Source organism: Varanus komodoensis, unplaced genomic scaffold (genome assembly GCF_004798865.1).
Source record: "Varanus komodoensis strain SLA01 unplaced genomic scaffold, ASM479886v1 scaffold4, whole genome shotgun sequence".
Taxonomy (NCBI): Eukaryota; Metazoa; Chordata; class Lepidosauria; order Squamata; family Varanidae; genus Varanus; species Varanus komodoensis.
The window spans coordinates 7,137,881-7,160,636 of NW_025335941.1; the positions used below are offsets into that span (position 1 = coordinate 7,137,881).

The 22,756-nt window shown below is 38.8% G+C and overlaps 1 protein-coding gene across 2 annotated transcripts in view; it reads right to left on the minus strand.

Moving 5' to 3' along the window:
- Nucleotides 1-1,413: 1,413 nt before the first annotated feature.
- The window catches only part of RPGR (retinitis pigmentosa GTPase regulator), a 38,765-nt gene continuing 17,422 nt past the window's right edge, over nucleotides 1,414-22,756 (minus strand). Inside the window, exons 11-18 of one of the 2 annotated variants that reach the window (XM_044441888.1) lie at nucleotides 22,507-22,693; nucleotides 21,880-21,983; nucleotides 19,756-19,821; nucleotides 10,948-11,154; nucleotides 10,463-10,675; nucleotides 9,365-9,404; nucleotides 4,873-4,973; nucleotides 1,414-1,931 (exon numbers count right to left, since the gene is read on the minus strand). In XM_044441888.1, the coding sequence (XP_044297823.1) occupies nucleotides 1,707-1,931; nucleotides 4,873-4,973; nucleotides 9,365-9,404; nucleotides 10,463-10,675; nucleotides 10,948-11,154; nucleotides 19,756-19,821; nucleotides 21,880-21,983; nucleotides 22,507-22,693 (1,143 nt within the window). In that variant the 3' untranslated portion in view covers nucleotides 1,414-1,706. Of the gene's footprint in view, nucleotides 1,932-4,872; nucleotides 4,974-8,613; nucleotides 8,690-9,364; nucleotides 9,405-10,462; nucleotides 10,676-10,947; nucleotides 11,155-19,755; nucleotides 19,822-21,879; nucleotides 21,984-22,506; nucleotides 22,694-22,756 lie in introns of those variants that run through there. The other variant, XM_044441889.1, reaches the window with a different exon arrangement.

Genomic DNA, 22,756 nt, shown 5'->3' on the forward strand with positions numbered 1-22,756 from the left:
CTGTGTATATATATTCCTATTTTGCCCAGGTGTCTAGCTGGTTTCTATAGCACTTTTAAAGTAGTACATTCAAACTGCCAAACCAAATTCCAGCAGCCGCAGCAACAGTTATGCAACACATCTGTGATATCAAGGATGACAAGTAACACTTTCTCATAGATGCCTCAGGGCACAATTCTATTCATGTTTAGACAGAAACAACTCCTATAACTCCCAGCATATGCTATCTGGCATGGCTGACTGGAACATGCTCAGGGTTGTAGAATTTTTTTCATAAACATACACATGATAGTCCCCTTAAGGATTTTTTAAAAGTTTCTTGAACTGCATTTTAAAGAACAGAGAAGGATATTCACAAGTATATGTGGAGCTCATGAAATCAAAGACACTGTGCAAGACTAGGTTCTCCAGCACCACTAAGGGTTCTTAGTACTACCTTTTTAAAAGCTAAAAACCATCAAAGTCAGAAGCAACAGCACTTCCAGTCTTACTGCCCACCATCCTCTCTGGCTTGCCATGTAGAAGTCCTGCTTGCTATAATATATGAGAGATATATGAGGACAAAAGGCAGGAAAGTGCAGGGCTTTTAAAGGGACACATATCTGAGGAAGTACCCAGCATCTGTATCTCCAAAGCAGCACTCTGCCATTCAAATAACAATTACATTTCTAAAAATTGATTGGCTTTACTAGTATGCCTTCCATACAGTGCATTCAAAGATTTCCTACCAACAGCAATGTTAATATTTTTTCTTATATAGGAATCTTGTACTGTACTTTAAAAAAAGGAAACTCCTTTATGAGAGTTTCTTGCTCACTTATTGTCCACTTGAAGATTGCAATGATTAGACTAAGAGCTAGTGCCAGAATTATGAAAGCAGAAGTTAGTACTACTTTTTCACTTCAGTGAACTCCTTTCCTCCTACTGGACTCAGCTAATACAGGGATAGTTGTAGGCCAGGAGTGGCCAAACCAAGGCTCAGGAGCCGCATGTGGCTCTTTGAGCTTATTTCGCGGCTTGCCGCTTGCCACCCAGGGTGCCCGCAGGCACCTGCTTGCCATCACCCACTGGCAGCCACTTGTGGCTTTCAAACATCTGACATTTACCATATGTGGCCCTTCGGTTGAGCAAGTCTAGCCACCCATTATAGGCTATCCAAACTAGTTCAGAGATAGAGTCATAGTAGCACTAACCATCCAATTACACTTACAGAAACAATATGCTAAGTTACCTTGCTAAAGAGACACAGAACATTCAAATACTTGAACTTTGGCTCTGAAAGTCAAAACAAGCCAGACAATAAGCATTCTAAATAAACTTTCTTCTGGCTCTCTTCCTGAATCAAAAGAACATTTACAGAGTATGCTAGCAGTTGTAGAAGTGCTTAGGAAACAATAACATGCCTTTCCCAACTTTTCATGTATAAAAATATATTTTTATTAAAACACTTAAGAGTTAAGGCCACAACACTTCAGTGAGACTGTGATAGCCATAGCTATTGCAATAACTAGAGTTACAAATACAAATAAATACTAGGAAGTTGGTCCCAAATTGAAATAAATCAGTCCAAACATGCTAATTTTGCAACCCCCATCATTATAATCATTACATATATGCCATTATTGTTTTCAAGTATAAACTGCAATATTTGCTTGCAAATTGCCAACTGTGGCATTGTATATATACAAGCATCATATATTTCAATATTAAAGTATTACACAAGTAGAGGATGCTTTTCTGTCCCTATTTCCTCGTGGTGGCTCATTTTGATTTTCGCTGGTGTGGTTCTGGTTTTCATCTTTACTCTTTTCCTCAGATATACCTGTTTGATTTCCAGTTTCTTTCTCACTGTGAGGTAGCTTTTCAAGTTTGTTTTCATCACCGCTGGGTGCATTCTTCTGCTTTGAAGATTTTCGTTTAAAGAAAGAAAACTAAGAGAAACCAAAAACACCACTCATAAATTATAACCAACCCTAAATATAGTACATTAAAACTTCTTAAAAATATGCAATAGCCAAAAAGGAAACAGTCTGATAGGAAAGATAATAGGAAACAAGAATGTAACAGTTTCTCAGCATTAAGTCCAACTGATTTAAATAGGACAAACTTCCAAAGAAGTTTGCATATTATTGCATACCAAAGTGATTTAACTACCATGACTGTAGCCAAGAGAAGTAGGCTAAAGAAGTAACATTCCTAATGAGTTATTGTAGAACAAACAAAGCATTATGCAACAGTATGATAACTGATAACAGATGTGTATTTATATCATCTGAGTAGACTGCAAATGGCTATTCTCACAAAATAAACAAACTTATTTTGCCTACCAACAACTTATTCTGCTTTCAATATGAAAAACATATTTGGTATATAGTAATATTGGTTGTAAAATTATCCTACCTAAACAAATTATTGCCATTGTTTTTCACCTCAGTGAAGCTGGCTAACTGTCATCCTAAGCACACACAGCTGGAAAAAAAAATCAGCTTTGTACATCTGTAAAGTTTTCTAAAGGTTTGCCAGGATTACAGTATCTTGTACATTCACAGATCACACACCTGGTCATATAATTCTTTTAACTTCAAACATATACTAATATAAATCAGACATTCCAATGTATCGTGTGTGTGTAAATGTACTTCAGGGAAAGTTCCAGGCCTAAACTTTTCTTCCTAACATCTGTTTCCCACCTTTCTTTCAAATAAAATAAAACAAAACAAGGAAACAAACAAGAAAAGTAAAAGAACATCCAAATAAGAAATCTCCCCACTGGAAGTCAGAAGTTATATGATCCAGAAAGTGTTGTACTATACTGTTTCTACATGTTTGGACTGGCTCCAAGTGAAGAGAATGTAGCAAGGAACAATCATTTTAAACAAGCCAAAAGTGATAATAGCTTGTATTGAAATAAATAACAATGCTCCTATATCATGTAATACTTTCATTAGATTCATTCATATTATCATTCAACTGCTTAGGGCCAACATAATGCAAGGTACTATATAAGCAACCATTGTTTCTTGGAAAACTATAAGTTGTACACTGGCAATAACACCAAGTTATAAAAAATTGAGAATGGAAGCAGATTTCTCACTGCACTTATCCAGAATTTATGTGCACCAGAAAGAGATACAAAGTACACAGATACATAAGGTATGCCCCTTCCTAACCTCCCTACTCAGTGACTATACCAGATCTTTTTCCTTGCCCTGTGTGTGATTGCAAGATCTTCTATATGAACTAGCAATGCACATATTTAATACCTTTAACATACTACCTTGCTTCTATCATTTGATATAATGAATATATCAAATAATACAAAATACTTTACCTTTCAGTAAAATATGGTAACATGCATAGTTTATGGTAGATAATTGGATAATGTGTACAGTGATCTTAGTTTACCCAATATAATGGCTCCGTCCTTTCATATGGAGAAAGTAATCCTATGGCTTTCTATGGATCCTAAATAGAACCCTAACCATCATGGGGCGGGGCAGAGCGGGGGCATAGAATATGCTGTATTCCCACATCTGACCTCTGAAACAGAGATCCAGCCTTGGAGCTTGGGATCTGTAGTCCAACCCTCCTCACTGCACTGGGATCTGTAATTCAACCCTAAATTCCCAAGCATCACATCCTGTGTGTTTGGGAATTTAACTTCCAAGAGTGGGGGCATCTAGTGGGTAGGGAGAGGAAGAGACCATCAAGGTCAGGATATGAACTATCCTGCATCCTCTGTAGTGTCTCTCTCTCCCCTTCTGAAATCCATTTTCAGCCATCCAGCAAAAATGCAGAGTCGGAGGTGCAAAAAGGCACCAATTGTCTCTGCCTCTTGCTCTGCACAGGATGTTTCTACGACTCTGAGTTTCTACCCTATTAATACTCTTGTTTCAATATGATTTTTACAATGATTCATGACAAAATGTGCACATTAAAAAAAAGTTCACACAAAACTACATTACAGCAAGAAAAATAGTTGAGGTAATGTATATATTTGAAAAATGTGCACAGGAATGCACATATTTGGAAAAATGCACATAAAATGTGCCAAGTTCCTTTCAATTTAAAATAAAATTTGGAAACCTGTACAGAAACAGGACAGTACAAGCTTAAACCTGAAAATTTGTCAGTCCCAGAGGGAATTAATAGGTCCATCTGTCCTTAATTATAGTCCAGAAAAAGTGATTTTAGTTTGAACATGCAAAACCCCATAAAAAGGGGACAGTCAAACACCCTGGGTCATGACTGCTATGGCCTATATACAGTTGTGCTACTAATAATTCACAAGTACAGATTAATGGCTGTTGAGGTGCTGACCCACTGCTACATGATGTTGTATATGACTCTCAGGAAGCGGTCTTGGTCAGTCATTAACTCAGGCATGCTTACTATTGGGCAGCGAGGTGCCCTTCACCAAATAGTACCTGAATGTCAGTGAGCAGCCTTGCTAAACTCCCCAGGACTGAGTGAAAGAGACATTTTGGTTAACTGCATCTGTCCTTGCATGCCACTTCTCTAGTCTGCACTATGGAGCCAGAATGCATGCCAGTAGGAATCATATTTGTGTTTGCCCTTCTTATTTCTCAGAGTTTCTACTTTCATGAGCCAGCCTCTCACACATTTTAGCAACAATGCACCAGAAAGGAATGAATGAATGAAGGAAGGAAGGAAGGAAGGAAGGAAGGAAGGAAGGAAGGAAGGAAGGAAAAGGAAGGAAGGAAAAGGAAGGAAGGAAGGTGTCCAATGAAGAAGATGAAACAGTATGGAGAGTTGTTTACATGATTCCAGGTATGTGTCAGATGTACTAATAATAGTTTGCTTCTGTGTCAATCTGTACAGGATTTAATTCTATTATTACTTTTTTTTTACCCTTTTTGCCTTCTCAAGGAGTCGTCCAGATGATCTGTCATGAGTGTCTGTAACGGCTTGTGAAGAATTGCTTGCAGTATGGACTTCAGCCTTCTTATTCTCTAAAAATAACATAAGTTAGCCACCATTTTTAGAAGTTCTCTTTTCAACAATCTTAAAAACCATGAGCCCGTCTTCTTAAATGTGGAGGTAAATAGGATTCAGTTAAGCTGAAATTATGCAGCAAAACCTCAAGAATTGTAGCTTTATTTAGCTCATGCCTATTTTCAGTTATTTTTATTGGACTCCAGATGCTAAGACAGAAGAATAGGTTTAATATTGATAGGCATGTAAAATGTTTTGTCTAAAAAACTTACAGGCGACAGAAGGCAGGATATACTTTACATAAAAGCAAGACAATAGGAAATAACCCACCCAATAAGGTTCTTTGAGGTTTCTGAGCTTTCTCCTAGCAGAGGACTATTCTGCAATACTAGGAGCACCTCCACACAGCACAGTCCTCCTCTAGTTTTCTGGCTGCCTGACCAAGTAAGTAAAAATAGTGTCTAGGAAAGAAGTCCCTGGCTCAACCCTTAGAATTTGAGAATTGTCTGATCAAAAATAAGAAAGCTCATCCTTGTTTCCTATAACAACTCTCATCCTGGATTTATATAATGATTTGGAACCCAGTATGGACAGAATAGTAAGCTGCGGTTTAAACTTTAAAGTAAAGTAACCACTGTTGAAGTGGGGAGGGCCAAAGGAGAGTGTGCTTGGCCTGATGCTCATTCCTAGATTAATAAACAATTGCTTATAAAGCTAGGATTGCTACAGCCAAACCAGACCTATCTGTGCACATGGCAGGGATCAGGTGCACCGGAACAGCATACCCAATGCAAAACCTGCATGGGCACTCTCCCAAGATTGTGTTGGTTTATCACAGCTTTTATGAGCGACACGTTGCCTTCTCTTGCTAATGCAGCACTTTCTGTGCAGTGCCTCTTTGTAAGGAAGCATACAGTACAAGTAGAACAGAAACAACCAATGACGTGTACTTGCTCACTGTGCAACAATACTATGTACAGTGGTACCTCAGCTCACAAACTTAATCCGTTCCACAACTCTGGTGGGAGCCAAGTCAAATTTCCCCATAAGGTTCAATGTAAATAAGGTTAATCCATTCTGCCCCTTATGAACGTGGTCGTGAGCCGATTTTGGTCACGAACCATGTCAAATTTGCCCATAAGGTTCAATGTAAATCAATGTAAATAAGGTTAATCCATTCTGTAAATATTTTTCTAATCACAAAAATTTGAAACAAAGTAACGAAGAACAACGAAGTACAGTACAGTAGAGAACACTAACCTAGGTGGGTGGGAGGTTATTGTTTGGAGGGAGAGTCCCCCTCCATAAGGGCATCGGGGAGATCTCCTTCAGGGGTTTCCTCTGTTCTTTGTCTCTTAGCTGCAGGGTCAAGTTTGGTGAAAAATCTGCACGTTCTGGACACCTCCATTACCGCTCTGCACATTCTTTTTATCCCCATGCTTGCTCTGCACTTTCTTTGGAGCCATTATTCAATAAGCTTCACAGCAAGTGATCACAAGTCTGTCTGCGACCGTGAGCGAGGAAGATGGCCATGATTGTGATTGTGTTCTTGCGGGAACATGGTGGTGACTGTGGTCATCACCCGATGTGGAGTTTGTGACCTGAGGCAATTATTTTAAAATTTCTGTTTGCAACCTGATTTGGTCATGAACTGAGGTGTTCGTGAGCCAAGGTACCACTGTACTTGCTTTCATGTGCATCAATGGAAGGACATAACTTGTCCGCAAGGAAAACTCAATGCAATTAGGAAGACACTGGGGCTGGAGGCAAAATATGCTCCCTTACATTGGGATCACCAGAACCTGGGAAAGGGCAAACTTTTCCCCCATCTCAATTGTATCCCAAATTACAGTAGGTTATCTTGTTGCACATCTTTTCCTGCCTCATTCACAGAACTTTACCAGATGATGTTTTCATCATGTTATGCCTCCTATTACTTCTTCTGTCTTTTTATTTAAATACCTCCCCAAAAAATATCAGAGAGGAAAAGACTGAAAGACTGCATTTTTTGGATAGAAATGCAAGATGCCCTCTATCTGGAAACACATCAATAATCAATGGCTAGTCTCTACACTCTTTCCTTGGCTCACAAGTCACTGAATGTAGCTTTTGGATTCTACTGGCTGGTCTGTAGCACAGATAGGCACATCTTAGAATGGCACGTGCCTGGAGCTGGCTTGTTGACTGCACGGACAAAATGGTTCCCTCTTATCCATTAATCTTGCTGTTCCTTCATACTTTCTTTACCACAAGGGAAACAGTTTTCAAAGACTGATAGCTCCGCAAACTGACACTAGAAGGATCTTTGATATATAACCCCACTGCTCTGCTCCAAAGATTCCACAGTTCCACATTTGGAGGATAAAGACTTTAGTGTATTCTTTGATGTTGATGTTTGTCATCAACCAGGACAGATATAGTGCTAGTGCACTAAAAAAAGTGACAAGAAGATCCCAAGAGTTAATGGGGATCAAAGCTTGATGATTCAAGGGTCACATCATCTTCCTTTCTACAATCCCCTGTCCCCAGGATTTATGGATTTATTTCAAGCCTAGATTGTATTCTGTGTTCAGTCTTTGATTTTATTTGTAAGATGAAAAACAGCAAATGAGATATTTCTTTCCTACATAGGAACAGGTAAAACAATGTCAAGGCACTTCTGTTATACAGCTTTTCTTCCATTTTAAAATTACAGCTGTGAAGAATGAAATAAGATCTAAGACAACTCTGCTATTTACAGAACGTTTCCTGCAACTGGCCTAGAATTTTATGTTGTTAATATAGTTGGCATTAACAGTGTTTTGTCTCTCTTTCTAAAATTGGCAGACCTCAGTTCTTTTTCTAGCTGACACAAAGCAGACCACAATGACAGCGTGGCAAGGGCAGAGGGGCATGTAAATCTTCTACAGTAACTGTAATATTAAGGGTAAAGCAGAGTCCCCTAGAAGGAAAAAAAAATGCTAATCTGATCCAACAAGGCTACCTATCTTAATGCATCCAAAATATTAATGTATCACCAGCTGGACAGGTACCAAAAAAAAAAAAAAGGGAGGTGTGAAATACCAAGCAAATGGTTCATATGCACTACATGGAAAAGGGCTTTTCTACTGAATTATCCATCAGTACAGAGTTAACAATCAGCAAACATAACATTGGACCAATTGACACAAGGCAAGGACATGTACCTACAATAGACCAGGAGCAGCAGTCTGCACTTCTCATCTTATTATTGCATAAACAATATATTGTAGGAAGCTTAAAACACAACCGCACAAGGAAAGACAACGGGTAAGTTGGAACAACAAACTACAGCACCCTGCAAATAAGCTACATAATGTGAGTTGTTTGTCTAACAAACCACAGCACACCCAACAGATGATCAGACTCACCTTGGCTTGTTTTTCCCCTCCTTCCTTCTCAGTCCTCTAATCAATATTTCAGGGTTCTTCATGGCAGAACCCATCTTGTCTCCCCCACCCCACCAATTTGATAACCTCCCCTTTTCATTCACTACTATTTCTTAAAAAGAAAATTAGACAGTTCAAACATGCAACTGGGATTAATATTTTGGCAACTATGTTAGTATTTTTAAAAATTACTATTTTTGTTGGTCTGTCACAGCTGGGCAAGTACACATTCATGGCTGTATAGTCTCACCTTCTCAATAGGATTGTGTGGTGCAGTAGGTAATGTAGAAGGAAACTGACAAAGTAAAACTTCATGTAGCTGTAAACTGAAGAAAGGAAAAAGAGAACGCAAGTGCACCAAAAGTGGGTAGGACAGTATCAGCCCTGAAGCAATGTAATCCTCTGGCTTTTAAGTGTTAAACTGGGAGTTTTCAGTGGCTTCCACCTCTTCAACACTTCTCTGGGTTTCTAGCTACTCCAAAAAAGGGACTAATTAAGGAACTAATATGAGAACCCATGGTGGGTTAAACAACACCTAGAAAAAGACATGGGTTGGTCAGGATGGTTTGTTGCCCCAAAATAACCTGTGGGGAGTGGCTCATTATGGGTTATTAGCCATACTGGCTTGTTGTGACATGTGAATGTAGTCAGTGTGGTCCAGTGGTTAGAGTGTTACACTTTGGAGAATTGGAATCTAGTCCCCATGAAGCTCACTGGGTGTCTTTGGGCCATTCGCCAATTCACAGCTTAACTACCTCACAGGGTTGTTGGAGGTATCACTTTATCCGAAAAGCTGTGCTTTGAGAAAAGAACTGCAGCTGAGCCATGGAAGCCCAGAAGAAAAGGTAGAACATTACACTTAACAATCAACAAAGGGCTGGAACTCCTTTTAGAAACAGAATTCTGATTTCTGAACAGAAGCCAACATTTCTCAATATCATTTCTCAAGAAACAGGTGAAAATGTTAAATGTAGAAAATAAACTGGCACATTTGTTCCCACCTTGCTTAGTTGTGTCATCCTCTGGAATAGCCTCTTCTTTCTAAAAGTGGAAGGAAGGAAGGAAGGAAGGAAGGAAGGAAGGAAGGAAGGAAGGAAGGGTGGGGAGAAAGAAGGAAATCGTAATGTTAAAACATATAAAACAAAATGCTTAGGAATATAAGAAAAGACATGCTGGATCAGAGTGAGTCTCTGTCTCAGCATTTTATTCACACAGTGGCTAACTAATTACCACTGGGGAACCCACAGGCAGGCAGGGCTGCCTGCAGAATGCTCAGAGTATCTTTTAAAAAATCAGATTTGACAAGCAGTTAATTTTGTTTATTGAACATATCAAGAATTCCGGAGCAATTATAAAGCACAGGATGGCAGGGTGCATTGAAGAGGCAGGAGAAGTAAAGAAATGTGAGTCACCTGATTCACAACTGGAAGCACTACATATGCATGACTCTAAATCCCTGCCCCAGTAAGACATCAAGTCCAGGGTCTGCACCACTCTTCTTGCCTCCGAGTCCTCCTCTTTCTCCCTCCCCACCCTGTCCTTATATCCTCATACATGAAGATCTTCACACTGTCAGCTTCACTGTCCTCCAAGGATCAAAGATCTTGCTGCACCTCAATAGGCTTCACCTTTCTCCCTTGCCACCCCGGCATGCATGAAACTGCTTCCCAGGGCACCCACAGGGCACCACCTCTTTCCTTCCTTCTGAAGTCTCTTCAAAGCTTCCTAGGTTCTCATGCCTTAATGAAATGTAGCCTGCAACCACGCCTACAGGCATGCCACTGAAACAACTGCATGCTGCTTCCTTGTTAACCCATCTTCCCAACCTCTGTTAAGTTACTGATGGATCATAGATAAGCGGAGGGCTGTTGCCCCTCTGTTCTGATGCTGCTAAATAAATAAATAAATAAATAAATAAATAAATGTGGTAAAGTCTACATTGCACCTCTTGAATTTGTATGTTTAATGTTCTATTGAGCAAATTATGCCAGAGCAAATACGTGGCTCCATTCTGGCATTTTATTAACAGTATGATATGATAGGATATAAACTACTGCATGCCCAAGAGATACCAACCTGAAAACAGAAAAATGGTTTACCTCTATTGTTTCTGTAGTCATAGGATTCTTTTCCTCATTCTCACATAATTTTCTGCTGTGTCCCTCATCCTCAGAAGTTTGATCATCATGTTTTGCTTTATCCTTTTCTTCCTGTTTGTCTGTATCCTTTTTTTCACAATAGTAATCATCAATGCCATCTTCCTCCTCCTCGTCCTCAACCTCTTCCTCGTCCTCATTAGATGACTTTTGATCCTGTTGTTGAAGAAAAAAATTTATAACCTTTGTTCAGGTGAATTAATTAAAGCTTCCTAGCCCTATATCAAACTTTCAGATACTGCAATCCAGAACTCCAGTATTTAAATCAGTTCTTTAAAAGAAGTCTAAGAAGTTTGTTTACAGAAAAATCTGAAAATGTAGCACATACATTGCAAAACTATCTTCAGGACTATTGACTAACACTGATATGGATAATAAGATATTTACCATTACATTCCCAAGAAACTTGATATGAATTAATGGTTTACCTCTATTGTTTCTACAGCCGTCAGATTATTTTCCTCACTCTCAAATGATTTATTGCTCTGTTCCTTATTTTCAGTTGCTTGATTATCAACATGCTCTGCTTCATCTTGTTCTTTCCTGTCTTCATTGCCAATGCATTCTTTTTCTTCATGGTCTTCTTCTTCAGCAGCATCACTATCACTCTCTTCCTCATCAGATGATTTCTGATTCTGTGATATCATTGAATACATGTTTTACAGCCCATGATCATCAGAATGAACAACAACTTCCTAATTATGTAGCAGTCTTTCATACCAGCCAGACAATGCAGTCCAGAATTTCAAAATTTAAAGAATTTTTCTAAAGGGACTGAAAACCATTTACAGAGATTTCTGAGAAGTGATGGAGCAGCAGAAATATTGCAAAACTGTCCTAACCAATGACCTCAACTGAGTTCCAGCTCAGACTGCAGACTGCCACATTAGTGAGTCTCGAATTCATCTCCTTATCTCCCAGCGAGCATCTCATATTGCAGCAACTCCTCTATATTTTACAGGAATTTTGCAAATGCTATTGTAAAATATGCAAGTCATTAAATTAGGGCAGGTTTATACAAAATTCCATAAACATTGCAGTCAAGCCAAGTTAAATCCTCTCTGTGACTCTAAAATACAATGCATACTCTGACATTTGCTCTTGAAAGAAAGTAGTCCTTTAACTCAATACAAAAAGGTTTCAACTTTTTAAAAAAATAGATACCAGCTTGGAGATAACATGAAAACGTCTATGAAAAAATGAAATCTCTTGCTGTGAAATATCAGGAAAATGTAAAGAAACCATTCAAGAAGCACAATAATAACTGCATGTCCTGCAGTTATAACAACTCAAACGAAATTAAGTCTGAACTGGAGGCAACAACAGAATCCCAATGGATTTGCCAGAGAATGGACTCTCCTTTAGTATAAGAAATACGTATGACATTTTCAAAACTATTCTTCCTCATACAATGATGCAGATATTAGGATCCTTTTTTAATCTAATCTAAATATATGTCAATATTTAAATTCAACAATGCTATAAAACAAGTTTTGCGGAATGAGGAAATATACTTTGAAATGGGTTAAATGGCACAGCTTAGGGATAGAACAAACATCTGAAGGTATTTTAATCTGAGCAAGATTGCCATGGTAATTATTTGCAAGAAACCTGTGTAACGATTTTAAGGCTTGTAGTGCTGTACACTGGGAGCACTGAACGTTTTTTAGCCTGAAGGCCACACTCCATTTTGGAGAACTTCTCTGGGGCTACATTTCAGTGCAGCATCAGACCAAAAACACAAGTGCATGTGGTCACAAAATACCAACATATTTTACCTAAAAGCTCTTACAGCCTGTAATTAAACCATAGGACAGGTGTTGCAATTTTACTATGCTTGTACAGGACTGTGCTGTAAGTTTCGTAAATGTTTCCCTCCAGGTAGTCACCTTTATTTACAATTATATGTGCATGAATTAAAGACAGTAATATTAATTGACATGAACAAATACCTTTCAGTGACAATTGTATTAGTCTTCAGAATAGATACCATTCATTTGTGATAGTTGAGATATAAAGAAAAGCTAATCCAGATTTAGGGCTTTAATACGTTAAAGTATTAAGTCATATCTGTTACATCTGCTTTGAATTAATTAACAATCTCGCATAACCCCCCATATACTCAATATACTTTTAAATGTTACATGATTATCAGAGTAACCACATGCTATTAATACAAGTAGAAGATCTCTTTACTTTTGACTGTCGGGGGAGATGAAGAGGATTATTGCGTAAAATCAAAAGCTAGTTTATCTTTCCTGATTAAAACAGAAACTAGATCCAGTTTTTCAAACTGGAGGATTTCTACTTTAAACAATAATGACAGCAAGTAATGACAGAAAGCAAACTAGATGTGCTTGTTTCCAAGAGTCCTGTTATGAATACAATACCATTACAGTTTTTCAGTGGTGTGCTGTAATGCAGTTGCTAAATTGTCACAAAAATGTCAGTGACACACATTACCCACTGTTATTCTTTGAGATAGTAAGTTTCGGACTATTTACTCTCCACAAAATTGCAGGACTGCTGTTGCTACTGTGTTTCCACTGTGTTGCACCAGCAGGGCCCATCATTAGTATGACAAGAAGCTAGCACTTCTTAGCCAGCACAATCCTGTAAATAAGCTGGAACACTCTTTTCAGAATGAAACATGTCAGCAAAACTCTATTCTGAGGGCTCTGCTGACCTGTTTCTTTCTGGAAATGAGCTGTACAACTCGTCTCCACTTCCTTTACAAAGCACTAGCTTCTTGTTGTACTAGTGGCCATGTGGGCAGCACTGAATACTGTCCATGGAATTGATCACTAACTATCCAAAAGAACAATGTGAGAAATTTAAAAAAATAAATGAAAGTTCTAAGTTTGTATTGAGGCAATTTCCAAAAGGGCAACTGCTTTTGAATTTCAAAAACTTAGAACAGTTTCTGAGGTCTGTAGATAGAAATTCTGCTTTCCTCAGAGTGCACACATATGCTCTTTTATCCTAGTTTGTATGGATTCTGTCCCTAAATTCAAGTCTTTAGCAGGATGAACACACTCCCAATTTTTTTCACTTCTAAAATAAAGACAAAATATAAGCCAACACAACTATTAATACCACAACAAACTCTTTCTAGTTGTTTAAAATCTCACTATAAGCAATTCAAATAAAATGCCCTGAAATTGTACACTTTTCTTTTTCTCTTTCAATTTAAAAGGAACTATAATCTATATTTTGCCATATACCATTTTAGCAGCCTCTCAGCAAACAAATAAAAGCATATGGTTCTTCCCCTCACTCCAATTCCCTTCAACTGCCCAAACATTACACTGTATTTACTAAATAGGGATGCCTTAATTCTAAACACATTCACATACAAGACCCATTAGCAGCAATGAACCAGATGCACCCATCAGTGCATACGTATAAAATGTTTAAGATTAGAATAATTGCCTATTTTTCAAAATATCAAGAAAATATACGGTTTGTCTCTTCAAAGATGTTGCTACATGAAGAAAAACATTTACTTTTGTTAATTTTTGTTATTTAGTCATGTTTACGCACCTTTTTAATTATTTATATATTTTGCAATATTAACTACCCTCCCTTCCTATCACTTTAATAGTCCCTCTTTGACCCTGTTACCAATTTGCAGAGGCAACTTCTTCAGTCCCCTGCGATATGGAAGCAAAAAAAAGACGAACAAAAAGAGACAGTACCTGCAGCAAGAACTTGAGTTAGTAAGATATGTTTGGAAAGGAGATTTCACTTACTATTCCGGACTTATTTTTCTGGATGAATAGACCAACAAGATCTGTCAAGCAGTATTAACATTCACTTAATTCTTTTAACTATGTAAGAGCACTTTGGCTTAATGGCCAGTTCATACATCCCTTTTCCTTAACTTGGGCACGCCAGCCCAGGTTGTTGATTTTTTTATTCCAGTGGATTTTAAAAGGTAACCCAATTTTGGAAATATCCAGACCAAGAAACATCACTCCGTAATTCAACTCATACTTCAAACACTTTTAAGACATTGAGTATTGTGACCTGAACAGAGGCAGCAGCTGCCTTAAACAACATGACAGAAGTTTGTGGCAATGTCATTGAGTGGTTAAGCATCAGTGAAATGGGATCCTGAGAACAGAGGAGCAAGAACAGAATCAGGGGCACTAGTTTACTGCAAGATGATGGCTGTACTTTAATATGGAATTCATATTTCAGTGACACAATCGGTATGCTTATCCAGGGCAAGAAATTCCATTTTAGTTAAAAATAGCATAAGGCCTCAATGCTTATGGTGGGATAATAGCTTTCAAAAATAAAGTGTCTAGAAGGGATCTGTAAAACCAAAAGGGCTTCATTTTAATCCTCTTTTTCCCATTAACCCAAGCTTTAGCAGAATGAACAGAATAGGTCCTAGTATGCCCCCTCTTAGAAATTATTAAATTTGGGACTGCAGGTGGCGCAGTGGTTTAAACCGCTGTGCTGCTGGGCTGGTTGATCGAAAGGTCGCCAGTTTGAATCTGCACAACGGGGTGAGTTCCCGTTGCTCCGTCCCAGCTCCTGCCAACCTTGCAGTTCGAAAGCATGCAAATGCAAGTAGATAAAAAGGTACTACTTTGGTGGGCAGGTAACAGCATTCCGTGCACTTCGGTGTTTAGTCATGCTGGCCACATGACCACGGAGACTGTCTGCGGAAAAATGCTGGCTCCCTCGGCTAGGAAACAGAGATGAGCACCGCCCCCTACAGTCAGGCATGACTGGACTTAACGTCAAGGGGAAACCTTTACCTTTACCTTTACCTTTATTGTGTCTTACTAGCCAATGGTATGTGGTGAGATGTTGGAATAAGGTTCCACTTGATACAGGCACACCACTGAAGGAGGGTCATAAAATCCTGACTTCCCCAAGGAACTCAGCAGCAAAAATGCTCCAGTGAAATAGACGGAAGTTTCTGTAGGAAGAGGGAGCCGTTCCATTTGCGGAAGGAGGACTCTGGATCCAAGCCACCGATTCTAAGGCACTGAACTCTAGCTCAGTAATGAAGATGCCATTATTCTCTTAGATCTTTGTTCCTAACAATATGGCAATGATTACACGGAGTTATCTTACAAAGCTGCTGTAGGGATTACAAGTCAAACATATCAAGGATATTAAACACTTTGAAACACTGCATGAAAGTGCTATTGCAGTCATACCTGTGGCCAGTAACAAACATGAGCTAGTCAGGTTCTCTGCATACACTGGATCTAAAGTAGGAAGACATGGGTGATATGCAGGAGGGGTGTGACATGCAAAAAATCCTGCACCAATTCTGTTTCTCTGGCAATGCAGGCAGCAATGCTCCAAATAGTTACACTGTGATTGCACTAATGTGCAAGGCAGACACTGGGAATGAAGCCACATCACATCACTTGGTTTGGATTCACAGCGTGTGATACGACAATTGTTTTTCACAGGCAGAATTTAAGACAGAAATTTCCAAGTGTGTTAAGAAAGTGTAGTAAACTCTGAGCCTTTCTGAGGGTTACTTTAGTGTCAAATAATGGGGAAGCACATTGTTCCAAAACTGTTGCGAATGTTGTAGGCCATTTGCCACACATTGTTTAGATGTCACTCTTTGTTTAGAGCTTTTAATTTTACTGTTTATCTCCTGTTTTCTTCTTTTATTATTTTCTTGATGTTTATGACTTAGGGTTTTCCTGTGCACTTCCTGCCTTTCCTCTTCCTCTTCCGCTTCTTCATCTTGCTCCTCTTTAGAACCTGATGTGGTTTCCATCCCTTCCTCCTCTTCTGACTCATTTTCATTTTCCTCCTCCCCCTCTTCAATATTTTTTTCTTCCTCTTCTCCTGCTTCTTCCATCTCTTTCTCTTGCCCTCTCCTCTCCTCCTCCTGCTCTGCTTCTTCCTCCTCTTCTTCCTCATTCTCGTTTTTCTCCTCTCTCTCTTCTTCGGCAGCATTATCTTCCCCTTCTCCTTCCCCCTCCTCCTCTTCCTCACCCTCTTCCTCACTCTCTTCCTCACCCTCTTCCTCTTCCTCACCCTCTTCCTCCTCTTCCCCTTCTTCTCCCTCTTCTACTTCCTCCCCTTCTTCCTGTTCTTCCTCTTCCTCACCCTCTTCCTCCTCTTCCCCTTCTTCTCCCTCCTCTTCTACTTCCTGTTCTCCTTCTTCCTGTTCCACCTCCTCCTCCTGTTCTTCTGCTTCTTCCTCCCCTTCTTCCTGTTCCTCCACCTCCTCTTCCTGGTCTTCCCCTTCCTCTTTTTCTTGTTCCTCCTCCTCCTCCTCCCCTTCCTCCCCCTCTTCCTGGTCTTCTCTTTCTTGTTCTTCCTCCCCCTCCTCCTCCTCTCCTTCCCATTCTTCTCCCTCACCATCCCCTTCTTCCCCCTTCCTCTCTTCCTCCCCTTCCTCTTCCCCTTCTTCATCTACCTCCTCTCCATCTCCTCCTCCCTTCTCATCTTCCCTTTCTTCATCCTTCTCTTCCTTTTCATTCTTATTCCCCTCCTTTTCTTTTTCATTCACCCAATCATTCTCCTCTTGTTCCTTCTCTACTATACCAATTTCCTCCACAACTTCACCCTTCTCTGCATTTTCAGATTTTTCTTCCTTTTCAACCTCATCTATAATTTCCTCTTCTCCTTCTTGCAGTTCAGCACCTGTGTCATCTTTCTCTTCAGTATGTCTTATTTCGAGATTCTGTTCCAATACATCTTCCATCCTATCACCATTTTCTACTTCAGAGTGTAATTCATGATTTTCATTTTCTTCATCATCTACAGCACCATCTTCTTTATAGTCCTTATCAGTTTCATTTTCATCTTCCTCTCCTACAGATTTTAATTCATTGTCAGTGTTTTCATCTTGCATTCCACCTTCACTTTCCACTTCTTCCCCAATCATTTCCTCATTGCCTGGATCACTTTCAATATTCTCTTCTTCCACCTGAGCATCCTTCCCTGATATATTGTCTATATTTGCCACCTCTTCACTCTGACTTTGCATACTGATTTCTTCAAAGACCTTCCTTTCTTTATAGGCATCTTGATCTTCTTCCCACTTAATAATTTGGTCTTCTGTATCCATTGCTCTTGTTGCCATATTTCCATAATTAGACTGGTTTATCTGAATAATATAGTTTGCTGAGCCATTATCTGTTTCCTCACTTGAAGATGATGACACAGTTACTGCCATTTGTTTCATGAATTTTTCTTTATGTTTAAATTCTCTCTGTTCTTCAGTGCTTTCTTTACCTTGCCCATATTTCCCATATTTGTCAGGTTTCACTTCTTTAGCCTCTGCTTTATTTTCCTGATGAGCCAAATGTAGTTTTTCTACCTGATTATTATTTGGAAGGCTGCATGGCATTGTTTGCTGAATTGATCTAGAATGTATGTGATCCACTTTTCTCCTTTTTGGTATTTTAAATTTTCCTTTAATAGTCTGTTCAGTGCCAGACTGCACTGGACCACCAGTAAATGCCTGTTCAGGTTTGCTTTTTGAATACTTTCTGCCAGCCTTAATTTTCCTCATGAAAGCATGATAGCAGCTTTTTTCTGCATGAGGATCGTTTCCAATATACTCTGAATGTATAGGCTCCACCTGAGGAGACATTTCATTTGATTCCAAGCCCTCCTGAAGTTGGATAAGACCAGACTCTTTCATTCCACCGTTACCATGAATATTCAGTCTCACATTTTTATTTTTCTTCTAGTCCACATGAGAAGCAAGAAAGAAAAGAAAGAAAGGGAAAAAAGTATTAAGAAAAAAATGAGAATGAATGAGAATACAAAAACTAACACATAAACAAAGAAGAACATGAAAAGGAAGGTAAGTAACTTGTCAGATGGAAAAGAGACTTAAATATAGAAAACTTAAAAGATAACAGAATATGGGCCAGATTCAGATAAGCATGACTAGCCCTCCACTTGTCCAACAGATTCTCAGCACCCTTCCCTCCGTTACAACCCTCCATGCCCCATAAAAGACTGCTCCTGAGGATCAGAGGTCCATCTGCAATGGGGCAGAATTTGCCACAGGAGATCACAATGGGAGGGAGAAGTTGGGGTACTTGATGTGGGGAAGCCATTGCCTTTCAGCAAGTGGAAGTGTATTTTCACTTGTACAAGGCACTTTTGGATATAGCTGAGTAATTCCCATGCTATACTAAATATGTTCCTATTGTTTCTGTAGCCATAAAATTTGTTATAGTAATATGCAAATTGTTTGTGAAATTCACTTTTTCTTGCTATTTGATATTACACACCCCAACATGTGTATACAACCATCCACTTCTGAGCATGTACACTACCATCCTGTAACTCCCACTTTTTTCAAAATTTCTTTTCTATATATATACTGTGTACTTCTCACAGCCCCAGTACAGATTTCTCATGTGCACACCCACTGCACACAGTTCTGTCCACACATTCTGTTGCTCATAGATGCAATGGTGAAGCTCTTTTAGGTGGAAGAAGTCCAGAACCATAAGAAAAGAATGAACTGTAGATTTTAATCTAGGATTAGTGGCCACGTCCCCCCTCCAAAAGAAGCTATGTTATTAATCATCCTTTTGTCCTGCACATTTACAAACTGCATTTAAACTTTAAAATCACAACACAATATTCTGGACACAAACCAGCCATATATACAGATGTTTAAGCCTCATTAATATTCACTAGGAAATAATGATGTGCTTTGCTTTGCCATTGATATGAATAAGGCTCTTTTTAGGCTAGATCATGGCCATTGTTCTTTAGGATTTTTCCCAAATAAAATAATACAAATTACACTTTCCTTCAGTGATAAAGAAATCTTTATAATGCGTAGGAACTCTACTTGAGAAAAGTATAAAAAAGATTCTCTTGATTTGTCCCACTTTCCCAGCATTACTTAAATACTTTTTGTTCCATTGGAGTACATTCAAGAGTCATTATTTTAATACCTAATGCACAACCCCTTTCTTCACTAAAAGGAATAAAAATGAAGTCCTATAATACACTGACTGTGCCCCCATCATTCCATATAAGTTTGTATAAACTGAAGCAACTGTTTTGTATATAAGCCTAAATGCATTGCTTGAATCAAAGGTTGTCTATTATTTGTTTCATGCAACTACTATTAAATGCAGTGAAAATTCAGCTGTTTCAAAACGGCATTTAATGGATCAGCTGGTCTACTATTTATTGTCCAGTTAACATTTTTGGCCATAGAAAAATTACACATTTTTAAATAAAAGTCATATATAGAGGGACAGTACCTTTTGTTTTTGAACTGGTACCAGTTCTAAAGATTGGTCATTGGGATTCAATCTCATCACATGAGTCTGAAAAATGTTTTGATAGTAAGTCAGTAACAGCAATTAACTAGTGGTTATGAATTACATACGAACAGCTTGTTGTTTCTAATTGAAAGATCTCAAAGTACTTTTCAAATAATTAGCTTTTAGTCTGAAGTACCAGAATCACAGAAGAATAGGAAGCTGCTTGATGCCAGGTTAGACAATTGGTCTGTCTAGCTCACTACGGTCTACCCAGAACTAGAAACAGCTCTGCAGGATCTCAGGAAGAAGCCTTTCCCCCTTGTCTGCTAACCAAACTCTTCCACTGGAGAAAATTATTTATGCTATGGTATGCTATGCATATACCAACTTTTTCCTGCAGGGAACCCATGGTAATTTATATACTTGTGCTCCTCTCCAATTTATCCTCACAACAACCCTGTGTTGGAGATTAGGCTGAGAGTCAGTGGCTGGCCCAAAGTCACCCAGTGAGCTTCACGGACATGTGGAGACTAGAATCTTAGATCTGCTGGGTCCCACTTCAACAGTCTAGTACAATTCACTGTCTCTTTTACAAGAGATGTGGAGCAATTTACGCTAATCCAGAATTAAACAAATTGGGCATTTTTCATGCCACTTAAGCCAAGAAGACCCAGTAGAACCACAGTGGAGTCACTAACCTCATTGAGATACAATGCTAATTTACTGTATTTCTGTGAGGCTGCAACGTGAATGGAAACCTTACATTCTGTTTTAAATTAATCTCAGTTTAGTGCTGTATCCAAACCTGGCCCAATTATGTGTAGTTAGTTTACGTCACCAATTTTGTCACAGGGTTTACAAGGTTGGGTTTTTTCAACAAACATAATTAAGTTTAGCTGCAGTTTAGGGGTTGGGCACAATGCAAACTGTTGCTAATCGAAAATGCATGTGAAAGTTTCTGATCTCCCTATAGCAGCAGCAGAGGAGAAAGGGAGAAATGCATGAACCTGAGGACACTAGTGTCAAAATAAGGCTTTGCTGGTAACAAATATAAAGAAACCAGTTGAGATGCAACACTTATGAAAACAAACAGAACAAAAAAAAAAAGATACCTATTAAATGTATGCATGTCTGATAAGCTTACATGTGGAACTTCCTATCCAAAGCTTACATGTGGAACTTCCTATCCTATTCCTTTCTACCAACTGTCTTTCAGATCACATTATTATTCCTTCAGAGCATTTATATCTTTGGTTATCCTGAAGTATAAAAATAATCACAGAGGATTCTTCTTTTTAAAATTAATGTGGGCCATCTCATACTGAGGAAGTTCTGGATCCTGAACAGAATTCTGGCACAGAAGCTGTAAACAGATCATATATCTGTGTAAATGAATTTTTAATTTGTTAATTTTTCAAAACTGCTTCCAATATTGAACAAATGTTAATAGTAACTTTTTAAATCTCTCAGGAACAAGGAACTGTAACTCAGTGGCAGAACATGTGCTTTGCTCACAAAAAACACTCAAATTCAACCACAAGCATTTCCAGATACAGCTGAAAAAGACCCTTGTCTGAAATTTGGAGAATCACTTCCAGTCATGATATTAATAGCAGGCTAGATGGACCAGGGTCTGACACTGGATAAAGCAGCTTCCAATGTCACTCATTATTTGACTAAAGGCACTGAAACGATTATTACTGTTAGCAGAAAACCCATATATTGGTAATTTTAATGAACACAGAATAAGATGGCTTGAGGAGAGGAATGTTGGGAACAACTACCGATGCATATGTTAACATAACTTGAGCTGGGACATTATTGTAGAGAATATGCTTCACTTGGAAAAATTAAACAAGATAGACTGTCCTACACTTTGAACATTACAAGCAATGTATGCCGTGACAATGTTTCAGATATCAAGAGGAGGCATCTGATACCAGCCTATAAAGCCAAGGCCCGGAGACTTTCATTGTCCTAACAGTGTCCATAAATTGAGACTGATACAGCAGACTCCTGTGGATGTTACACGGGTAATGAATCAGTATGCCAGCCATGCTACAAGAAAGCACCTCTTCCACAAATCTATGGAAATCATAAAATTACTAATAGATGAGTTACCATATTCAAGACATCTGTGGTGTCCCCAAGAGTTTTGCCCTCGTGTTCATCTGAATCATCCTCTGTTGAACTCTCCTCTTCAACATTCTCCTCTTTCTTATCTCCTTTAAAACAAAGCATAAGGTATACAGTAAAAAATGGTTTATTTTCTGTAAAAAGCAAGCCTAAAGAGTCATATAACGACTGAAACTGAAATGAAGCATGAAGACTCTTGTCAGTTCTAACTGCTGTGAGAAGTAATTTAGTTTCAGTAAGTACAATGTATACAAATGAGTGCAGAGTTCCATAAGGGGTACCTGTTTATTTGGCTTGCCCCATGTGATCAGCAGTGGACCGAGAAAATGGGGGTGCAACTTTGATCATGACAACTCCACGTCTTATCTGCTGTGCTCCTAACATATAACTTAACCCATAACCATTTGGGTAGCTCTGCCCAGGATTTAGGGAAGTACAGAAAAACTTACTGAACTTATCCTGTCTTTGTGTTAACTAGTATCACAGTTAATTCATCAAGCAGCAGTCCACTATTCAGCCATTACCTCATAGCTTTAAGGACCCTTAATGTTCTGTAAGCACAACCAATTCAGAGGGACAAAGCAGAAAATCAGTGAACAAAATGTAGCTCACCTGTTTCATCATCCAAAGCAGATTCAGTGTCTTTCTTTCCATCAGCTGCATCAGGATCTGGACTTTTGGCTCTGTGTATTTCAAGGGGAAGAGTGTTGCTGCTGACACATGGTACAGGTTTTGGGGAACTTTCTCCCAGTGGAGGAAGTGTTCGTACCAGTCGGTTGAACTTTTCTGGTGATTTTTCCTTGTGAAAGAGTTCAAAGAAAAGAGAGCAACTTTTAAGTCACTTCAACAGTTAGCCAACAAA